The sequence below is a fragment of the Alexandromys fortis genome, unplaced genomic scaffold (genome assembly GCF_014885135.2).
Source record: "Alexandromys fortis isolate MF-2015 unplaced genomic scaffold, M_Fortis_MF-2015_v1.1 scaffold_94, whole genome shotgun sequence".
Taxonomy (NCBI): Eukaryota; Metazoa; Chordata; class Mammalia; order Rodentia; family Cricetidae; genus Alexandromys; species Alexandromys fortis.
Window position 1 is genome coordinate 1,100,932 of NW_026067979.1, and position 16,710 is coordinate 1,117,641.

General features: G+C 45.2%; 1 protein-coding gene across 1 annotated transcript in view; it reads left to right on the forward strand.

Annotated features, from left to right (window-relative positions):
* Positions 1–5,719: 5,719 nt before the first annotated feature.
* Mppe1 (metallophosphoesterase 1) overlaps positions 5,720–16,710 on the forward strand; it is a 23,530-nt gene continuing 12,539 nt past the window's right edge. Inside the window, exons 1-3 of the mRNA XM_050157874.1 lie at positions 5,720–7,988; positions 9,406–9,489; positions 13,700–14,066. Of these exons, the coding sequence (XP_050013831.1) occupies positions 13,801–14,066 (266 nt within the window). The 5' untranslated portion in view covers positions 5,720–7,988; positions 9,406–9,489; positions 13,700–13,800. The remainder of the gene's footprint in view (positions 7,989–9,405; positions 9,490–13,699; positions 14,067–16,710) is intronic.

Here is a 16,710-nt window from a genome sequence, read left to right on the forward strand (position 1 = left end):
TTATTTGTACTTGTTTGTATTTTGTCTTAAAGCAACAACTCAAAAACTTTAAAACCTCAAAAAGCATAAGTTAATGCTATGAATCTGCCAAGCTTAAATGTACGTTTAGACAGCTAGAAGTCTAGGATGAAGGAATGAGCTGGTGTTAGAGAGAAGAGAGAGAGACTAGAAGCTACCACCACCAGCCGCCTTCCTTTTATCCTCTGGTATAAAAGCGAAGCTACTCCCCCTTTCTCCTGGCCTCCAAACACGGAGAACAACTTGAGTTTGCTTGGCACATATATTAACCTAAGTTAATTGGAAAAAAAACTTACAAAGTTTGTCTTATTTAAATTCCCCTTTTCCTGGAGGTATTTTTTTCCATTAAGAGAATTCCAGTGTTTCAGACAAAATAGAGCCTCTACAAAACTCTTTGGAACATCCATTGTTCTAGTGTGCTTTCCCACGTGAATGCGTGTTTAATGAGTTTAATGAAAACAAAAGAAGTGCAAGTGTGCACAGATGAGCTGAGACTCTTGAGTGAAGGAGTGAGTGAGTGTGTGTATGTATGTATGTTTGTACATACGTACCCTTTATTTTTGGTAAGTCTGCTCCACGGGACTCCCTCACTGTCCAGTGTCCTCATATGCACAGTTGTGCTGAGTCAGGCGTGCATGAATACAGCCTGTGTTGTAGTCCTTTAGACTGGAAAACCTCCGTTCGTTATAATTTTAAAAAATAACTTCCTGGTAAATTAAAGACCCTTTTGTGCTGAAAATATTTCGATCAACATATATTTTGAGAAATTCAACCATACTATCTATGCTTAAACTTTCTTAAAATGTGTGCATTTCATACTATATAAAATGTACATCTCTATGAATCATAAACATTATTTTCAAAAACACTACAGGCCCATGAGTTATTTCCTCACGTTTAGAATTGATGTAGTTTTAATTTTTAAATCTTGAAAACTGGATAAATATATTTAAATGGCATATTATTACTTGCGAGTATGGATCTCAGCATAGAGTGTATGCTTAGCATTCATGAGACCCTGGGTTAGATCTCAGCACCACAAAACGGATGTGGGGCAGGAGAACTCAGAAATAAATTTGGTTCAGAGAGCATGGTATTTTACCAAAGTCTGCCTCAATCCCAAATTCTATTTTTTTTTTTTTTTTTTTTTTTTTTTTTTTTTTTTTTTTTTTTTTTTTTTAGTTTTTCGAGACAGGGTTTCTCTGTAGCTTTGGAGCCTGTCCTGGAACTAGCTCTTGTAGACCAGGCTGGCCTCAAACTCACAGAGATCCGCCTGCCTTCGCCTCCCGAGTGCTGGGATAAAAGGCGTGCACCACCACCACCCGGCTCAATCCTAAATTCTTATCTTGGTACCTTGGCATTTTTTTTTTTTAATATTCCCGGAAGCCTTGATATTCTTACTCTGAATGTTCCTTCGTGTATACAATTGTTTTTCTAAGCTGGGTTTTAAAATTAATGGGGAGGGGAGGGGGAAGAAACAGACTGATGTGCACACTCAACTTTCTGCAGTTAGTTTAGTTTATTGCAGGGCTCCAGATGACTGGAGGCGAGGGAAGGACACAATAAGTAAGCCAAGCTGGTCTGGTGACATTGTTAAGTCAATCAGTTTGTAATCACTAATGAAGGATTTTGCAGTACGTACAGCATCCTTCTGGGGGGGGTGTTTGCTGTCAAACATGGCTCAAAACTACCAGAAAAAAAAATATACAGCAGGAGACGTTAAGCAAAGTGGTGATGGGCCCTCTTTTCTTTCTGCCATGCCTGTTCTAGTAAGTACCATGATTCGGAGGAAACTCTCTTCCTTCCCTCAGCAGTTAGAGCTTGCTCTTTTTTTTTCCCCCACAAAGAAATTTAGAATGTGGATAGATGACAGAAAGCTGATGCTTTTCCACAGGTCCAGCAAGCTAACGACAAAGGATACCCACAACCTCTCCTAGCTGTCCTTGTCCCCACTTCTTGATCATCTTCATGGCCACCAACTTTTGAGTTATTCCAGTGAGAACGGTCCTGCCAGCATTCACGCCTTCAGCTGTAGCAGGAAAAACTGGAAAATAGCAAAGCCAGTGGGGGTGGGGTGGGCTGGGTGAATTGTTTGTTTTAAGTGCTGGCGTTTGAGCCTAGAGCCTCAAACATACTACATGAGCTATCTCTGCAGGACCCCATCCTTTTTTTTTTTTTTTTTTTTTTTTTTGAGACAGACTCTCACTAAGTTTCCAAGCTGGTCTTCAACCCACTTTTTAGTCCAGGCAAGCCTTGAACTTACAATTCCTCTGCCACAACCTCCCTAGTAACTGAGATTACAAACGCACAGCACCAGGCTGGCGTAAACAATTAAGGGAGCTTAGTGTCCACAAGACAAGTGGTTTTATACAGTTGGAATTTTCTGTGGCTTTTGTGGAAGCCTGAGGAGGCCAAAGGTCAGAGAGTTTGGGACTTATTGTGCCTCTAACTCAAAGAAGGTCCCACCTAGTTGTAAATCAGAGTTCTGCTCTCTCAAGGCTATTGTCAACAGGTGTGGCTAGTTGCCGGCCCTCGTGCTCCTGAGGAATCCCACTTAGGGAGACTGTTCTGACTTTGGAAAAGCCTTCTAAAACCTCTGCCCATTAGGTACAAGCCCCAGCTTGAAGAAGCACTTCTGCAGGTTGCTTGGAGGAAGGGCAGGGGTCAGAGCTACACAGAATTTGGAAACCACCTTGTGGAGGAGAGTCGGGGAAGACTGGGGCACCTTCGCCCCTTTGTTGGCCTCTCAGTCTCACAACTTGGACAGGCTGCGGGAAGGCCCCCCTCTTCCCTCCCACCATTTCCTCTGGAAGGCAGTGTTTAGTTACATCCCTCAGGAACCTCATATGACTTTTTGTCAGCCACATTTCACTCTTTCTACTTGTAATAATCATCTTCCAAGTGTATTCACCCACCTGCTCTGCCCTGCGTGCACCGTTTTAAATTGCTTCCTAAGCTAACTGACTCTAGCCAGCGGTTTCATATTCAATGTTTAGCTCCTTCAAGCCCTTCCTGTCAGCGACCTTGCTCGCTGCCCTTTCCGGTGAAGGAGGGAGGAATGTGTGTTCCTTCCAAGGATGTTTCCTAAGGACAGGGCACTGCACTGATGCTAAGGGACCCAGAGTCTCCAGGATGAAGACCCGCGCTCCATATCCTACACTTAGACAGAAAACATATAAATAACGCCAGTGTGTGTGCGGCAAGTGCCAGGACCTGGAAAGCCAGGCCTCATGGAGGCAGAGGGTCTGAAACAGGGTCTCACCTCTGAGAACAGGAGGAAGTGGCCTTTTACACAAGGAACAGGACAGATCCGGAAGTGTCTCTCCGTTGACTCACCTGCCACACCCTATGCAGTTCTGACCAACCTGCCCTTGAGCTTCCACTGAGAGCTGCTTGGCCTGTGCTGATGAAATCTGCAGACACTGTCTCACCTACACAAGCACACACATCCTTCCACGCCCTCCCACCATCGTTCACACACTCCATTTCTCACAAACACATGCAAACAGAAATACAACATACAGTCATACTCATGCACACCCGCTGACTTTTATACACATATTTTTGTTCTTAGGAACGTTGTTGCTTTCTGTTTTTGTATTAACATTGCAGCTCCTTTTCCTACCAGCTTGGCCAGGGATGGGGCTTCATCCCCCCCTCCCAGTTTCAAAGCAGCCACTTCTAACCTTCCAGGACCAGAGAAGAAGGAAGGAAAGCAGAGGTGAAAGAACAGAATCTCAAAGTCAAACAGAATGCAGGCCTTGGCCTCCCCTTGAGACAGATACATAGCAGAATTTAGGCCTGTCCTCACTGTCCCCTTGCAAATGCCCCATTAACATAGCCCAGGCACAGGGACGAAGGACCAGAGAAGCAGCCTGACCTTGTACTGCCTTTCTTTGCAGCTCCCTGGAAAGGATTAACACATGCAATAAATCTTATTTAAAAATTTAAAGTTTGTATTGTTGAATAAGTATCTCTCTGTCAAGTGTTCAACTACCATCTTCCTTTATGGTTTCAGAGTTAATGGGAAAGAAATAGGGCCAGGAAACGCCAGGTGTGAAGAATGAGCATTCTTTGGAATGGTTGTCAGTGAGCACACACAGCAAAACATCCACATTGTTGCAAACTGGGAAGAAGACTAAAAGTTCCAAGCTGAGCGGGAGGACCACCATAAATTCCAGGCTATAAGAGTCTCTCATTGAAACAGGGAGTGGATCAAGCACAAGGGATACAGCTCAGTCAGCAGTAGAGTGTATCCCTGGGCACAAAGCCCTGGGTCTGATCCCCAATACTGAATCAAAAATTATAATCTTGACTTTATATGCATGAGAAACTGCCTCAGTTTAAAACATCCTTTTTATGCGCCCCCAAAGCACTAGGGTATGGGATGAGTAGCCCTATTCAAAATGCTCAGGACCACAAGTGTCGAGCTTAGAATTTTTTGAATTTTGGAATGTTTGCTTATCTGGGAAATGTGACTATTTCATTAAAGAAAAAACTCACTGATATTGGAATATATTTCTATGTACTTCAAATACGTAGCCTGAGGGTTTTGACTGACCTGTGGCATGAAGCCATTGTGGAAGTTTCTATCTGTGGTATGACGTCAGTACATGAAGGTTAGCAGAGGTGGGATAGCTGAGATTTTATTTATTCGGAATAGGGATGCTTAGTCGGTATTCAAATGGCCTACTTGGGATTTTCTTTGTAAATGGTTCAGAGCTTGATTTTCTGTTAAAGATGGGTCATGTAAAGAAGGGCTGTGGGAGAAGAGCAAAACGGCAGTGGGATGCTGTATTGAAAGACCTGGATAAATCCAGACTCCCCCCCCCCCGCCCCCCAGCAGGAAAAAATAGAGCCAAAAATCTAAGCAGGGAGAGAAAAATCAGAAATCTAGGATTAGCCGGTTCAGTTTCAGGAACTAGCTGAAGATAAAGTTATATTGTAATCTTGAGAATAATCTTGAGAAACAGGGAGTTGCCCCTTTGTGATTATCTTTGGTATTTTTGGAATTTTCTAGGATGCCTCCCTACCCCTTTGGATTACTGGGCTGTGGTTTCTTCCCTTAACCCCTTCTCCCAGTTACTTGGGGTCGAACTCTCCCCTGTGTGGGTTATGAGTCTCGGCCCCGGTGCACTGGTTCCTGTCTTGTCCTTGTCAAACAAACCTTGTGTGATTGCAGCAAGGATGGTCTCTTGTGAGTTACTGGGGGGCGGGGTTGTTATCCTGAAACTTGAGTGAGAGTCTCCCCACACGGGGGGGGGGGGGGGGGGGAGGTGTCTTTCAGTATGATGGCATGGTCATAGCTAACATAGATGAGCCAGAATACCTGATCCTCTTACTGTCGCCTCCCAAGTTCTGGGATTACAACAACGCATGACCACACATGGCCACTTATTTTGTCTTGTGTGTGGTGCATGCAGATGAGTGTGCAGGTGCACACACATTCGGAAGCCAGAGCAAGATGGCCAGTGTCTTTTTTTTTTTTACCACTCTTCTCGCTTTCTGAGCAGGGTCTCGTACTGAGGCAGAACCTTCTCATTTTAGCTTGCTGGTGAGGTCTGCCTGTCCTAGTCCCTTATGCTGAAGTTAAAAGTACAAACATACCTGGATTTTTAAATTTTATTTATTTATTTATTGATTGATTGATTGATTGATTGATTGATTGCTGTGCTGGGGATTTGAACTTAGGCTTCATGCTTGCAAAGCAAGCACTGCTATCCTCCAAGCCTCTCCCTAGCCTCTTTCTCTTACTCTTGGTCAAGAGTAAAGAGCGTCTTTTGCTGCTAAGTTGAGGTTGGGTCTTGTTACTGGGTCCATAATTCCAAGGAGAAAAACAATCTAGTTTTAGACTGAAACTCAGACACAACATTTTCTTCCTTTTTCTGTAATTAAGGTCAGTTCATCTTTCCCCCTTCCTTTCATTGTTGTTATAGCCACGCCCCCAGCCTCTGACTCACAGAAGGCTGGAGAAGGTTCTTGACTTGTCATCAGCCCAAAAGGATGGGCTCCTGTCCACTTAGCTGGATTTCTACATTCCCTGTCTGTCACCTGGACCATCTTACTGGTCTCTTTGTCATGAAAGGCAGCATACCTATAGAGTCTGGAATCCGGGCATCTTTCTGGGGACTCGATTCTGCCACAAAGTATCCATGCAGCCTCTGGGCTTCAGTGTTAAGTGTGGTGCCTGTGTTTCTATTTCTCTAAATCTCCCCCCCTAAAGACGAATTCCAAAATTTGCTATGAAGCCAAACCTCATAAATCCTGTCATTTTCTTGTAAATACTTCGGTAATCTTCTCTGATAGGGACCTTAGGAAAACAGGACCAAAAGCAGAGTGCAGGGGTGCACACATCTGGTTCAACTGTCGGAGGCGGCTGATGATGGAGTCCGAGGTCAGCCTGAACTAACGAGCAAGACACTATCTCAACCAAAACCAAAAAGACACGTTTAACAAGATAATTAATAATTATCAAATGTCATTTAACATCCAGCCTATGTTTATATTTCCCAATTTGTTCACAAATGTCAAAAAAAAAAAAAGCTTGATTGAGGAATCTCAGGATTTCTCTGTGGATGAAGACACTTTGCACTTGTAACCAAGTCTGATGACCTGAGTTTGAACCTTGGTGACCATACAGTGGAGGAAGAGAACCGCTGGTAAGTTGCACTCTGATTCCTTTTGCACCAACAGTGTGCGTAGGTGCACTGGGGCGGGAAAATAAGTAAATGTAATGAAGTTTCTTTGTATCGAATTAAATCATCAAATAAGGCCCACAAACTGCATTTTGCTAACTTGTATCTCAAGAAGTATCCTTCCTCTGACCCTGCCCCCCCTTTTATTTTCTTGTGGCCTTTAAAATTTTTTAAGAAAATTAAATTTAAAATGAAGAAAAAGCCATTTCAAGACAGGATGCTATCTATGTAACTCAGGCTGGTACCAGGACAGGGATCTGCTGCCTTAGCCTCCCTGAGAGCTGAGACTCCGGAGTGTTCCACCACGCCCAGAGGCATGACGTCTATTTTTGAATCAAGTCTGTTTATAGTCTTCAGGAGTTTTGCTTTCTGGTTCCGGGCTCATGGCTTCCTGGTGTGTTAAATACCCAGCATGCTCTTTCGGCTCCTTTATTTCTTAAGCTCTTTCTTTGCTGGATTTAGTCCCCCTAGCACACATGGCATTACATCAGTACGGAAATGCCTTACTTTCGTGATGTTAAAGTTGTTCACCTGAGCAGAGTTGGAAAGACTTATAATCTTTTTTAGTAGATAGCGACCGTTTCCTGCATGCTTAAGGCACCCCAGGCACTGTGGCTTACTCTACAAACCATACTCAGATTTGCAGAACGCAACAGCGTTTGATGGCTGGCAGCCAGCGCATAGTTTCGCACTTAATGCGCTTCTTGAATAATGGGTTAAAGACCCTGGTGCTGTTTTACAGGCTTAATCTAAGAATTATTTAAAATAGTAGATGTGCGAGTACCCAAAGCTGAATATGCGACGTTTTCTTGTCACTAAGAAGAAACAGGACCCCACAATAAACCTTTGGCCGGCTCATTTACACACGACGCCTTCCGTAGTATTTTTGCAAAAGCCGTTTGCTGGGCTCCGGAGAAGGCAAAAGACTGAAGACAAAATCGCTCGAGCCAGCCGGCCGGAAGGGCTCTCGTGGCTTCCTGCGTTGATTCCTTACAGTGTCACCGCGGGCTGGGACTTTGGCCTCGGGGTGGCAGGCGCCACTGCAGCCGCTGTGTAGCGCACAGGCAGCCCTCGTGGTCCCAGGCGCGCGGCTGGGTCCCCAACGGGCCCATCCTCCATTTGTACATCACCACCGGCGTCAGGCCGCTCCCTCCTGCTGCCGCCCTGGGCAGCGACTTCCCGGAGGCGCCACGATCCCCGGCTGGAGGAAGGACGCAGGAGGGCCCCCGGAGGATGGCACCGGAGAGCTGAGGCCGCCGCACCCCGGCACCCCGCGTAGGTTTCCACATTTATTTCCCTTTGCTCTCCCAAGGCTCCAGCTGCGGAGCCTTCTGCAACCTGCGTTCCACAATCTGGGCGCCGGCATTGGAGGGCTCCGGGTTTCCGAGATGACTGACACCTGGGCTCCACTGTCCAGCTCTAGGGCTCCAGCGCCAGTCGGGGTCCCTCAGGGCTGCTACCGAGGTCCCTGGGCGGGTCCTAGGATCCAGGGTCTTCCCCGGACTTTGCTTCCGAGGCTTTGAGCCCTGCAGAGCGCTGGGGTAAAGAAAGGTGGAAGAAGGTGGGTCCTGCGGCCCTGCTACATTTATACTTCAAGGTCAACTGCCGTTTTTTATTAAATGTTTGGGATTTCACGGCCCTGGTACTACAGCAAGTTAAATCTCTGATAAAACAGCTTTCTGCATTATTTATTCACTGAGAGAGTTGTTGACTTGTAGGACTATCTCAACTATCCCTCAGCTTGGAAAAAAAAATCACTTAAGATACAAATATTCACAAGAAAATAGCGATTGCTGAGATTGTGTTAATATATTTAAGATTATAAACAAGGAGGAGAGGTGCACTTAAGTATTACATTTCGTGCTGCTTTGGAGAAGGGTTTACATATTTAATGATAGCTTTGAAATTAGTCAGGGAAGGAAAAATATCTTACTTTCAGTTGTAGATTGTGGCAATTAATTTGTGTTAGGTAGCATAGAACAATGTCTATTTGTTTTACATAAACATTTTTATACCGTAATTACAAAAATTTGTGTGTTTTTTTTATCAACTGGGCACAAACCTAGACATATTTGGGGGGCAGAAATCTCAACAGAGGAATTGCCACCAACACCATCCCAACCCTCCACTCCCCCCCACCTCTCCACCTTTCCCACCTTTTCCCTCCCACCCTGGGCAGATAGAACTGCAGGCAAGTCTGTGGGGGCATTTTTTTGGTTAATGATTGATGAGGGAGGGCCCAGGCCACTGAGGCACCCCTGGGCACCTAGTAGAAAAAAAGCAAAGCAATAGAAAGTGGGTGTTGCTCCGTGGTCTCTGCTTCAGTTGCTTCCAGGTTGCCTTGCGTTCTTGCCTTATTTTCCCTCAATGGACAATAACCTGGGGTATGTAAACCAAATAAGCCCTCTCCTCCTAAAGTTGCTTATGGTTATGGTGTTTATATAGAAACCAAAGCAAGACAACTTGATTATGATGTGGGGAATCAAAAGTACTCCCCACTGAGCCACATTCCTAGCCCTAGAAAGAATAGGTCTTGAATACCATAATGTCAGTCATTAAAAAAAAAAAAAAAAACAAACCAAAAAAACAAAACCAATAGCTTTCTTTTTACTTTCACAGTCAGGTTTCTTGTTGATAGTTCACTAAATAAAATCTAATTCAGCATCAAAACATATTTTCTGTTTTATTGCAGTTGACTGTAGTCTGGTTTTGGAATGTAGATGCCAGCTTGGAACCTTGGTACCCAACTCAACCTAGGAGCAGCATTCTTTAAATGGTGAGGTGGCTCTGTGGGCAGGCCGGGCAAGCAGGGATCACAAAGGTCTCTCTCTCTCTCTCTCTCTCTCTCTCTCTCTCTCTCTCTCTCTCTCTCTCTCTCTCTTTCTCTTCTGATTTAAATCTGAACTCTCAGACCTTTTTAATTAGGAAGATGGCTTCTCACATGCTTGGATCAACTGAGTGGAGTAACCAAGGACTTACCTCAGTTTCCCACTTATTTCCTTCTGAAAACATCTCCCACAGAGCCTCAAGGGAGGACTGTCGTTATTTCCTCCTGGGGGTGAGCGAGCCTGGATTTTCCTCTGTAGAGTTACACGTGGGATGGCTGAAAAATCGCTCTGTGTACCTACCTACTTAACAACATTTAAACCTTCGCGTCAAAACCCCACAGGAGTAACTTCTAACTCTCCACTAGTCGCCATGGCTGTAGTTTTGTCCTTATGTCCTTAGTGTCAGGTGGTGAGGGAGGATATATATATATTCTTCACACACACACACACACACACACACACACACACACACACACACACACACACGCATGCACACACACCCCTGCACACCAAGGTTGAGTTCCTGCCTGGTGCATACTAGACACACATTCAATATTGAAGAAACCCCAAGGTCTTTACAAATTATTTTGAGTCAAAGTTTGACCAAGTTGCTCAGGCTGACCTTGACTTTGTGGTTACCTCAGCCTCCTGAGTAGTGCTGGAATTATGGGTACCACCGTTTTCCAGCTGTTGTACTGTTTTGAGAGGCATGGTGGCCTTGGTGATGCTGTTTTTAGGGAGAGAATGAAGCCCTTTCCCTTCGCATCCCCTCTTTGTGACTGTCCTTATTTTAGAGAAAGCAGGGACATATTTTGCCTGTAATATTGTAGACAACATTGGGAATAGGAACACAGGACATTTTGGGTAGAGAAAGAAAAGAAATTTAGTGTTTGAAGTCATCCAAGTGTACGTTCTTCACTCTGAATCCCCAGCTGACTTCACCAGGCAGTCTAGGCTGGCCTTGGATTAATCCTTCTGTCTCAGCCTCCATAGTGCTGAAACTACAGCACGTGCCACCAACCCTAGCTCCCCCTGCCCCATTTGAGATGATCACATATTGGAGAGCTGAATTTTACATGGTACTGAGATTTTTCTCATGAGAATATGAAGCAGCTCTAGTATGCTTGCTTGTTTGCTCTCTGGTCCTTTTATGTCTTCTTTCTCTCTGTCCCTCTTCCCTTGGCCTCTAAGCCTCCTCTCATTGGATGGGTCTGAGTTGTATATATATGCACACACACATGTGTGTGTGTGTACGTACGTACATATATGTGTGTATGTATGTATGTATGTATATATATATGTGTGTGTGTGTGAAACATATATTTTCCTCTGTTGAAAGAAAGTTGATATTTGAAGGCAAGGCAGGGAGAGTTTTCTCCTTTGCTGTGTTGTATGTCCCTCTGTATCGATGTCTTACATGTTAGTTCTTGCAGCAGAGTGGGTGAGACCTGCCGAGTGGGCTCACAGGATTGGCTGAGCTCTGTCTGAGCCTTTGCCTTGATTTTGGTGCAGGCGAACTGGAGGTCTGCCTCTTTGTGCCTGATGCTCGTCCTCCAGCCTTGCTTGGCTACACCCATCGCTTCTTCGTCAAAACTGCTCAAGCAGGGTTCTCTGGGGGAAAGGAAGTGCGTGCAGGAGAGCAGGGATCAAGTTCCTGTTCTGGAATTTCATCCTGGTGGGAAACATGAGAGCTTTTTGAATGAGGGTCAGCCAGGTGAGACTCCACGGCAAGGCCACATGGGTGCTGTCACATCAACATCCTTGGTGTTGATATGACACAGGCCAGAGGGATGTCCAGACGGAGCCTGCTGCTTTCTCTTGGTGGGCATTGACTTAGCACCGGCATTACAGGGAAGAGAGAGGAGCAGAGTGGTGGCTCATTCTGTTGTCCAGGCCAGCCCTGGCTTATGTTGTTAGTTGAAGTGCCTAGGGAAAAAAAGGTCATCCCTACATTAAACAATATATAGATCTGACTAATAATTGTGGAGGGTTGGAACATTGCAGACCTGGAGCCAAATTATCTTAGTCCCCTGTGACTCTTAGGTCAACCCCTTTGGAGTATATGGTGGTTTGAATGCAAATGCCACGCCCCACACACATTTGAATGCTTAGTCCCCAGTTAGTAGAACTGTTTGAGAAGGATCAGGAATGGTGGCCTGGTTAGAGTAGTTGTGGCCTTGTTGGAGGAGGTGTGTCACTGGAGGTGGGATTTGAGGTTTCAAAAACACAAGCCAGGTCTAGTCTCTCTCTCGGCCTGCTGATCAGGATATGAAACTTCTCAGCTACTGCTCCAACACTGTGTCTGACTATTTCCTCCATGATGGTCACGGATTAACCCTCTGAAACTGTAAACAACCACCCACTTAAATGCTTTCTTTTTTTGTAAGGGTTGCCTTGGTCATGGTGTCTCCTCACAGGAATAGAACCGTAGCTAAGAGAACGTATAAGGACAGGCAGCCTGGTTTCCGCTAACTCCAAAGCTGAGACTGTCCTCAGATCACATGTGCACCTGATCGCTGATGTGTCCTGGCTTCTCGGCAACCCACCTACCTGATGCTTCCACCAATATATCTCAAAATGCCTTGGTTTATAATTTTCTTTGTTGTGTTTCTATTTAAAAAACTTTCTATAAGAAAGAACCCTCCCTATTGGAATGTGGTATGTGGAAGTCCTGGTCACAAACATTTGGCTCTAGAATAAGCCACCCCTTAATCCTTTTCATGTGAGAGCTGTATCCTTTGCATCACCCACATCCTGGCCTAGTTTATATTATTATTTATGCTACTGTTCGACACTTAAAGGTGTCTCTAGTTGCGGGAGAAAGCCCTAGACACTTGTGGTTCAGTAGAGAAAACTGAGCGGTGGAGGGTTATCAGTGAATAAATTAAGGAGCAGGTGGCCACAGCGGCCTGCAACCTGGTGATAACAATGCTGTGAGCTTTCTGGGAAAGGTTCTGGGAGGAGAAGTTGAGTCCACATTTCAGGCAAGGCTGCTCTAGATGTTCTTAATGTGCAGCATGCCTGCTATACTATAACCTCTTTAATCAAGTACTTAATATAAATGTTTAAATGAAAACAGAGGAATGAGGGCCTGGGTGTGGCTTTGTGGTTGGGCCCATGGACAAAAGAGCAGGTGGAAGATTTTGAGTTCACCACCAAAACCTGGACAGAACCTGGCAGGAGTAAGGAAGTCCCCAGGGTCACCCATTTTATCTTCCCTTTTTATCCCCCATCCCTTCTCTCTCTCTCTCTCTCTCTCTCTCTCTCTCTCTCTCTCTCTCTCTCTCTCTCTCTCTCTCTCTCTCTCTCTCTCTCTCTCTCTCTCTCTCTCTCAATCACAAAGGATTAAATGTGGCCACTGGCCTGGGCTGGCCTGGAATATACTGTGTAGACCAGGATGGCCTCAGACTCACAGAGATCCACCTGCTTGTGCCTTCTGAGTGCTGAGATGAAAGGTGTTCATCACCACACCTGGCCTCTTTATTTTCCTTTGGAATATATAGACGTTCAAAGTGTTTCATTTTCTGCATTATGGCTCAGTACAGAACATCACTGTGGAATGAGCCAGGCTCTTTGATTTCTGTGTTGTGGGGGTGAGGAGTCCTAAGGCCTGGAGCTCACAGAGACAATTGTCAATGCCGAGTGTGTTCACGATTCTGCGTCTATGAACCAACACAGTCTCGGATTCATGTCTAAAAGCCAGCTGCATAGACATTTGTTGTTGGCTTTCTCTGTGAGTTCACTTGGGGTGTCTGGTTACTGTTGTCCATGGCCTCACTTCCTAGGGTGGCTTCTCTAATGCCCCGGCTCTCTGGGGCCTGCAGGCCATCGTCCTTCTCACACTCTCCATCCTGAGCTCACACTGAGGGATTCTGAAGCCCCCAGAATGAACCTCAAAGCCTATCTCAGGGCATCTTTTCACCAACGGTGCTACTTGGATATCTCAAACACCTGCTGCCTTTACAGAACACAAGGCTACCTAAGATTCAGGACAAGCATAGAAACATTCTAAGTGTCCTTCAGAGAAATTCCTGGCACACCAGGGTCATATGAAAGAAGGCCATCTGGACTTTGAAGACTAATTTGTGGGGCAAACTCATCTTTGTGGAAGCATGCATACTCCAGTTTCAGAGGATTTTCTTTCCTTCTTCCCTGTAGGTACAGCTCACGGCTGGGCCCGTCTCCATCCTCCTCGGGGTTCCACGGAGGGTTCTCGATGAACTTGGTCCCCTTCTGCCGGCAACCCCTGGGCAGGAGACATGGCTCTCCTCAGATGGGGACTGGGAAGACAGAACGTCCACCGGTCGAGCAGGGTGCTCCTGCTGAAACTCACAGTCATCGTCATCTCTGTGCTTCTGCTTTGTGAATATTTCATCTATTACCTCGTCATCGTTCGGTGCCGCTGGCCAGAGGTGAAGACACTAGCCCACGGCGATGGCCAGGAGCCCGTACTGAAAGCCATGTTTCTGGCTGACACTCACTTGCTTGGGGAGATAAGAGGACATTGGCTGGACAAATTACGGAGGTAAGAGGTGGAAATCCTTCTGAGATTCCACAGGCAGAAAGGCACGGCTCTGACTCCACGGGTCAGCTGCAAAGCTTCCGGCTTCAGCTGCATTTCCTTTTAACGAGGCACGGGAGATTTTGAATTTTCTCCTACCAGTCATTGAGTAATATTTTATGCAGAGCCCTGTAATTAGGGCGTGGCCAGGGCTGCTGACCAGTTGTGGGAGTTTGGTGAGTCTGTAAGTCCTGCCTCCTTGTCAGTCGCTGGGTTAGCACCGGAAACCTCACAGCTGTGTGAGGAAGGTTCCCACACAGGCTCTGGCATGTGGGAGTGGCCCCTGGGCCTGAGGATACTTCTCTGCATTGGGTTCCCTTTCATCTTGGTGGGGTGTGAGTCTGAGCACATTGGGTTTTTGGATCCTCGGGGTAGCCAGAGGCACAAGGACGGGTGAGATCTTGCCTCTTCAACTCTGACCTGCTCCAGCTTCATCTGTTTTGTTTGCACCAGCTGCACTTTTGGGCTTTGTCTAGGGGCTTAGGGAGGTCAGTCCCTCTGGGCAGTTTCAAGTTCTGTGTCCCACTGCTCTTTTGCTGTTCTCCACAGAGCTACCTCTGGCTCTGGAATGACAACCCTTTAAGGAGTGATGCATACTGGATATTTGGGGTCTAAAAAAAAAAACTTACTCTGATTAAAATAAAGAAACAGCCTTCTTTTATTTCTGTATAGCAGGATGTAACATTCCTCTTTACAGGGGAAGCATCCTGGAGCAAACCATAGGATGAGAGAAGGGGGGGGGGTGGTCATAGGTCAGAGACAGGAGCTGGAGTGGGTGCAGGAGAAGTTCAGGCTGAGGACCAGGGTCTTTCTGTGTGTCTGTGTGTCTGTGTTGTCACTGCACAAGCACCATCTAGTTTAACCCCATCATGATCCCGCCAAAGGGGGTTCTTTCCATTTCAAATAAAGAAATTAATTCTTTTTGGAGACAGTCTTTCTATGGAGTCCACGTTAGCCTTGAACTCATGACCTTCCTGTCTCTTCCTCCCAGTACTGGGGTAACAGGAGCGCACCACCATAGAGGCAACATTTTTTTGTTTTTTTGTTTTTTTTTCCTCATTACTAAGAAGACTGAGAATCGGTGGGAATATTCTCAGGGCTACACTGATCAACAGATGAAGCTGGGCTTTTAAAAATTTTATTTATTTTATTTTTTAATCTTATGTGCATCGGTAATTTGCTTGCGTGTATGTGTGTGTATGTGCCGGGTGTTGGAAGTGAAAGGAAAAGTATCAAAAAAGTATCCACGTTCTCAGCACAAAGGAGATTATTTGCCCCAGACAGACAAAGGCCAGGGAATAAGAAACAAAGAAAAACAAAGGGGAAAAGATCTGGAGGCATTACCATCCCTGACTTCAAACTCTATTACAGAGCTACAGTATTAAAAACAGCTTGGTATTGGCATAAAAACAGAGAAGTCGACAAATGGAACTGTATAGAAGACCCTGACTTTAATCCACAAACCTATGAGCACCTGATTTTCGATAAAGGAGCTAAAACTATACAATGGAAAAAAGAGAGCATCTTCAACAAATTGTGCTGGCAAAACTGGATTTCAATCTGTACAAAAATGAAAATAGATCCATGTCTGTCACCATGCACAAAACTCAAGTCCAAGTGGATTAAAGACCTCAATATCAGTCTGAACACACTGAACCTGATAGGAGAGAAAGTGGGAACTACACTACAACAAGTGGGCACAGGAGACCGCTTCCTACGTATAACATCAGCAGCACAGACAGTAAGGGCCTCATTGAATAAATGGGACCTCATGAGACTGAGAAGCTTCTGTAAAGCAAAGGACACTGTCGCTAAGACAGAAAGGCAACCCACTGACTGGGAGAAGATCTTCACCAACCCCGCAACTGACAAAGGTCTGATCTCCAAAATATATAAAGAACTTAAGAAACTAGACTGTAAAAGGCTAATCAACCCAATTATAAAATGGGGCACTGAGCTGAACAGAGATCTCTCAACAGAAGAAGTTCAAATGGCCAAAAGACACCTAAGGTCATGCTCAACTTCCTTAGCGATCAGGGAAATGCAAATCAAGACAACTTTAAGATACCATCTTACACCTGTCAGAATGGCTAAAATCAAAAACACCAATGATAGCCTATGCTGGAGAGGTTGTGGAGAAAGGGGTACACTTATCCATTGCTGGTGGGAATGCAAACTTGTACAACCACTCTGGAAAGCAGTGTGGCGGTTTCTCAGAAAATTTGGGATCAACCTACCCATGGACCCAGCAATACCACTCTTGGGAATATACCCAAGAGAGGCCTTATCATGCAACAAAAATATATGCTCTACTATGTTCATAGCAGCATTGTTTGTAATAGCCAGAACCTGGAAACAACCTAGATGCCCCTCAATTGAAGAATGGATGAAGAAAGTATGGAATATATACATATTAGAGTACTACTCAGCAGTAAAAAACAAGGACTTCTTGAAGTTTGCAGGCAAATGGATGGAAATAGAAAACACTATCCTGAGTGAGGTAAGCCAGACCCAAAAAGAGGAACATGGGATGTTCTCACTCATATTTGGTTTCTAGCCATAAATAAAGGACATTGAGCCTACAATTCGGGTTCTTAGAGAAGCTAAA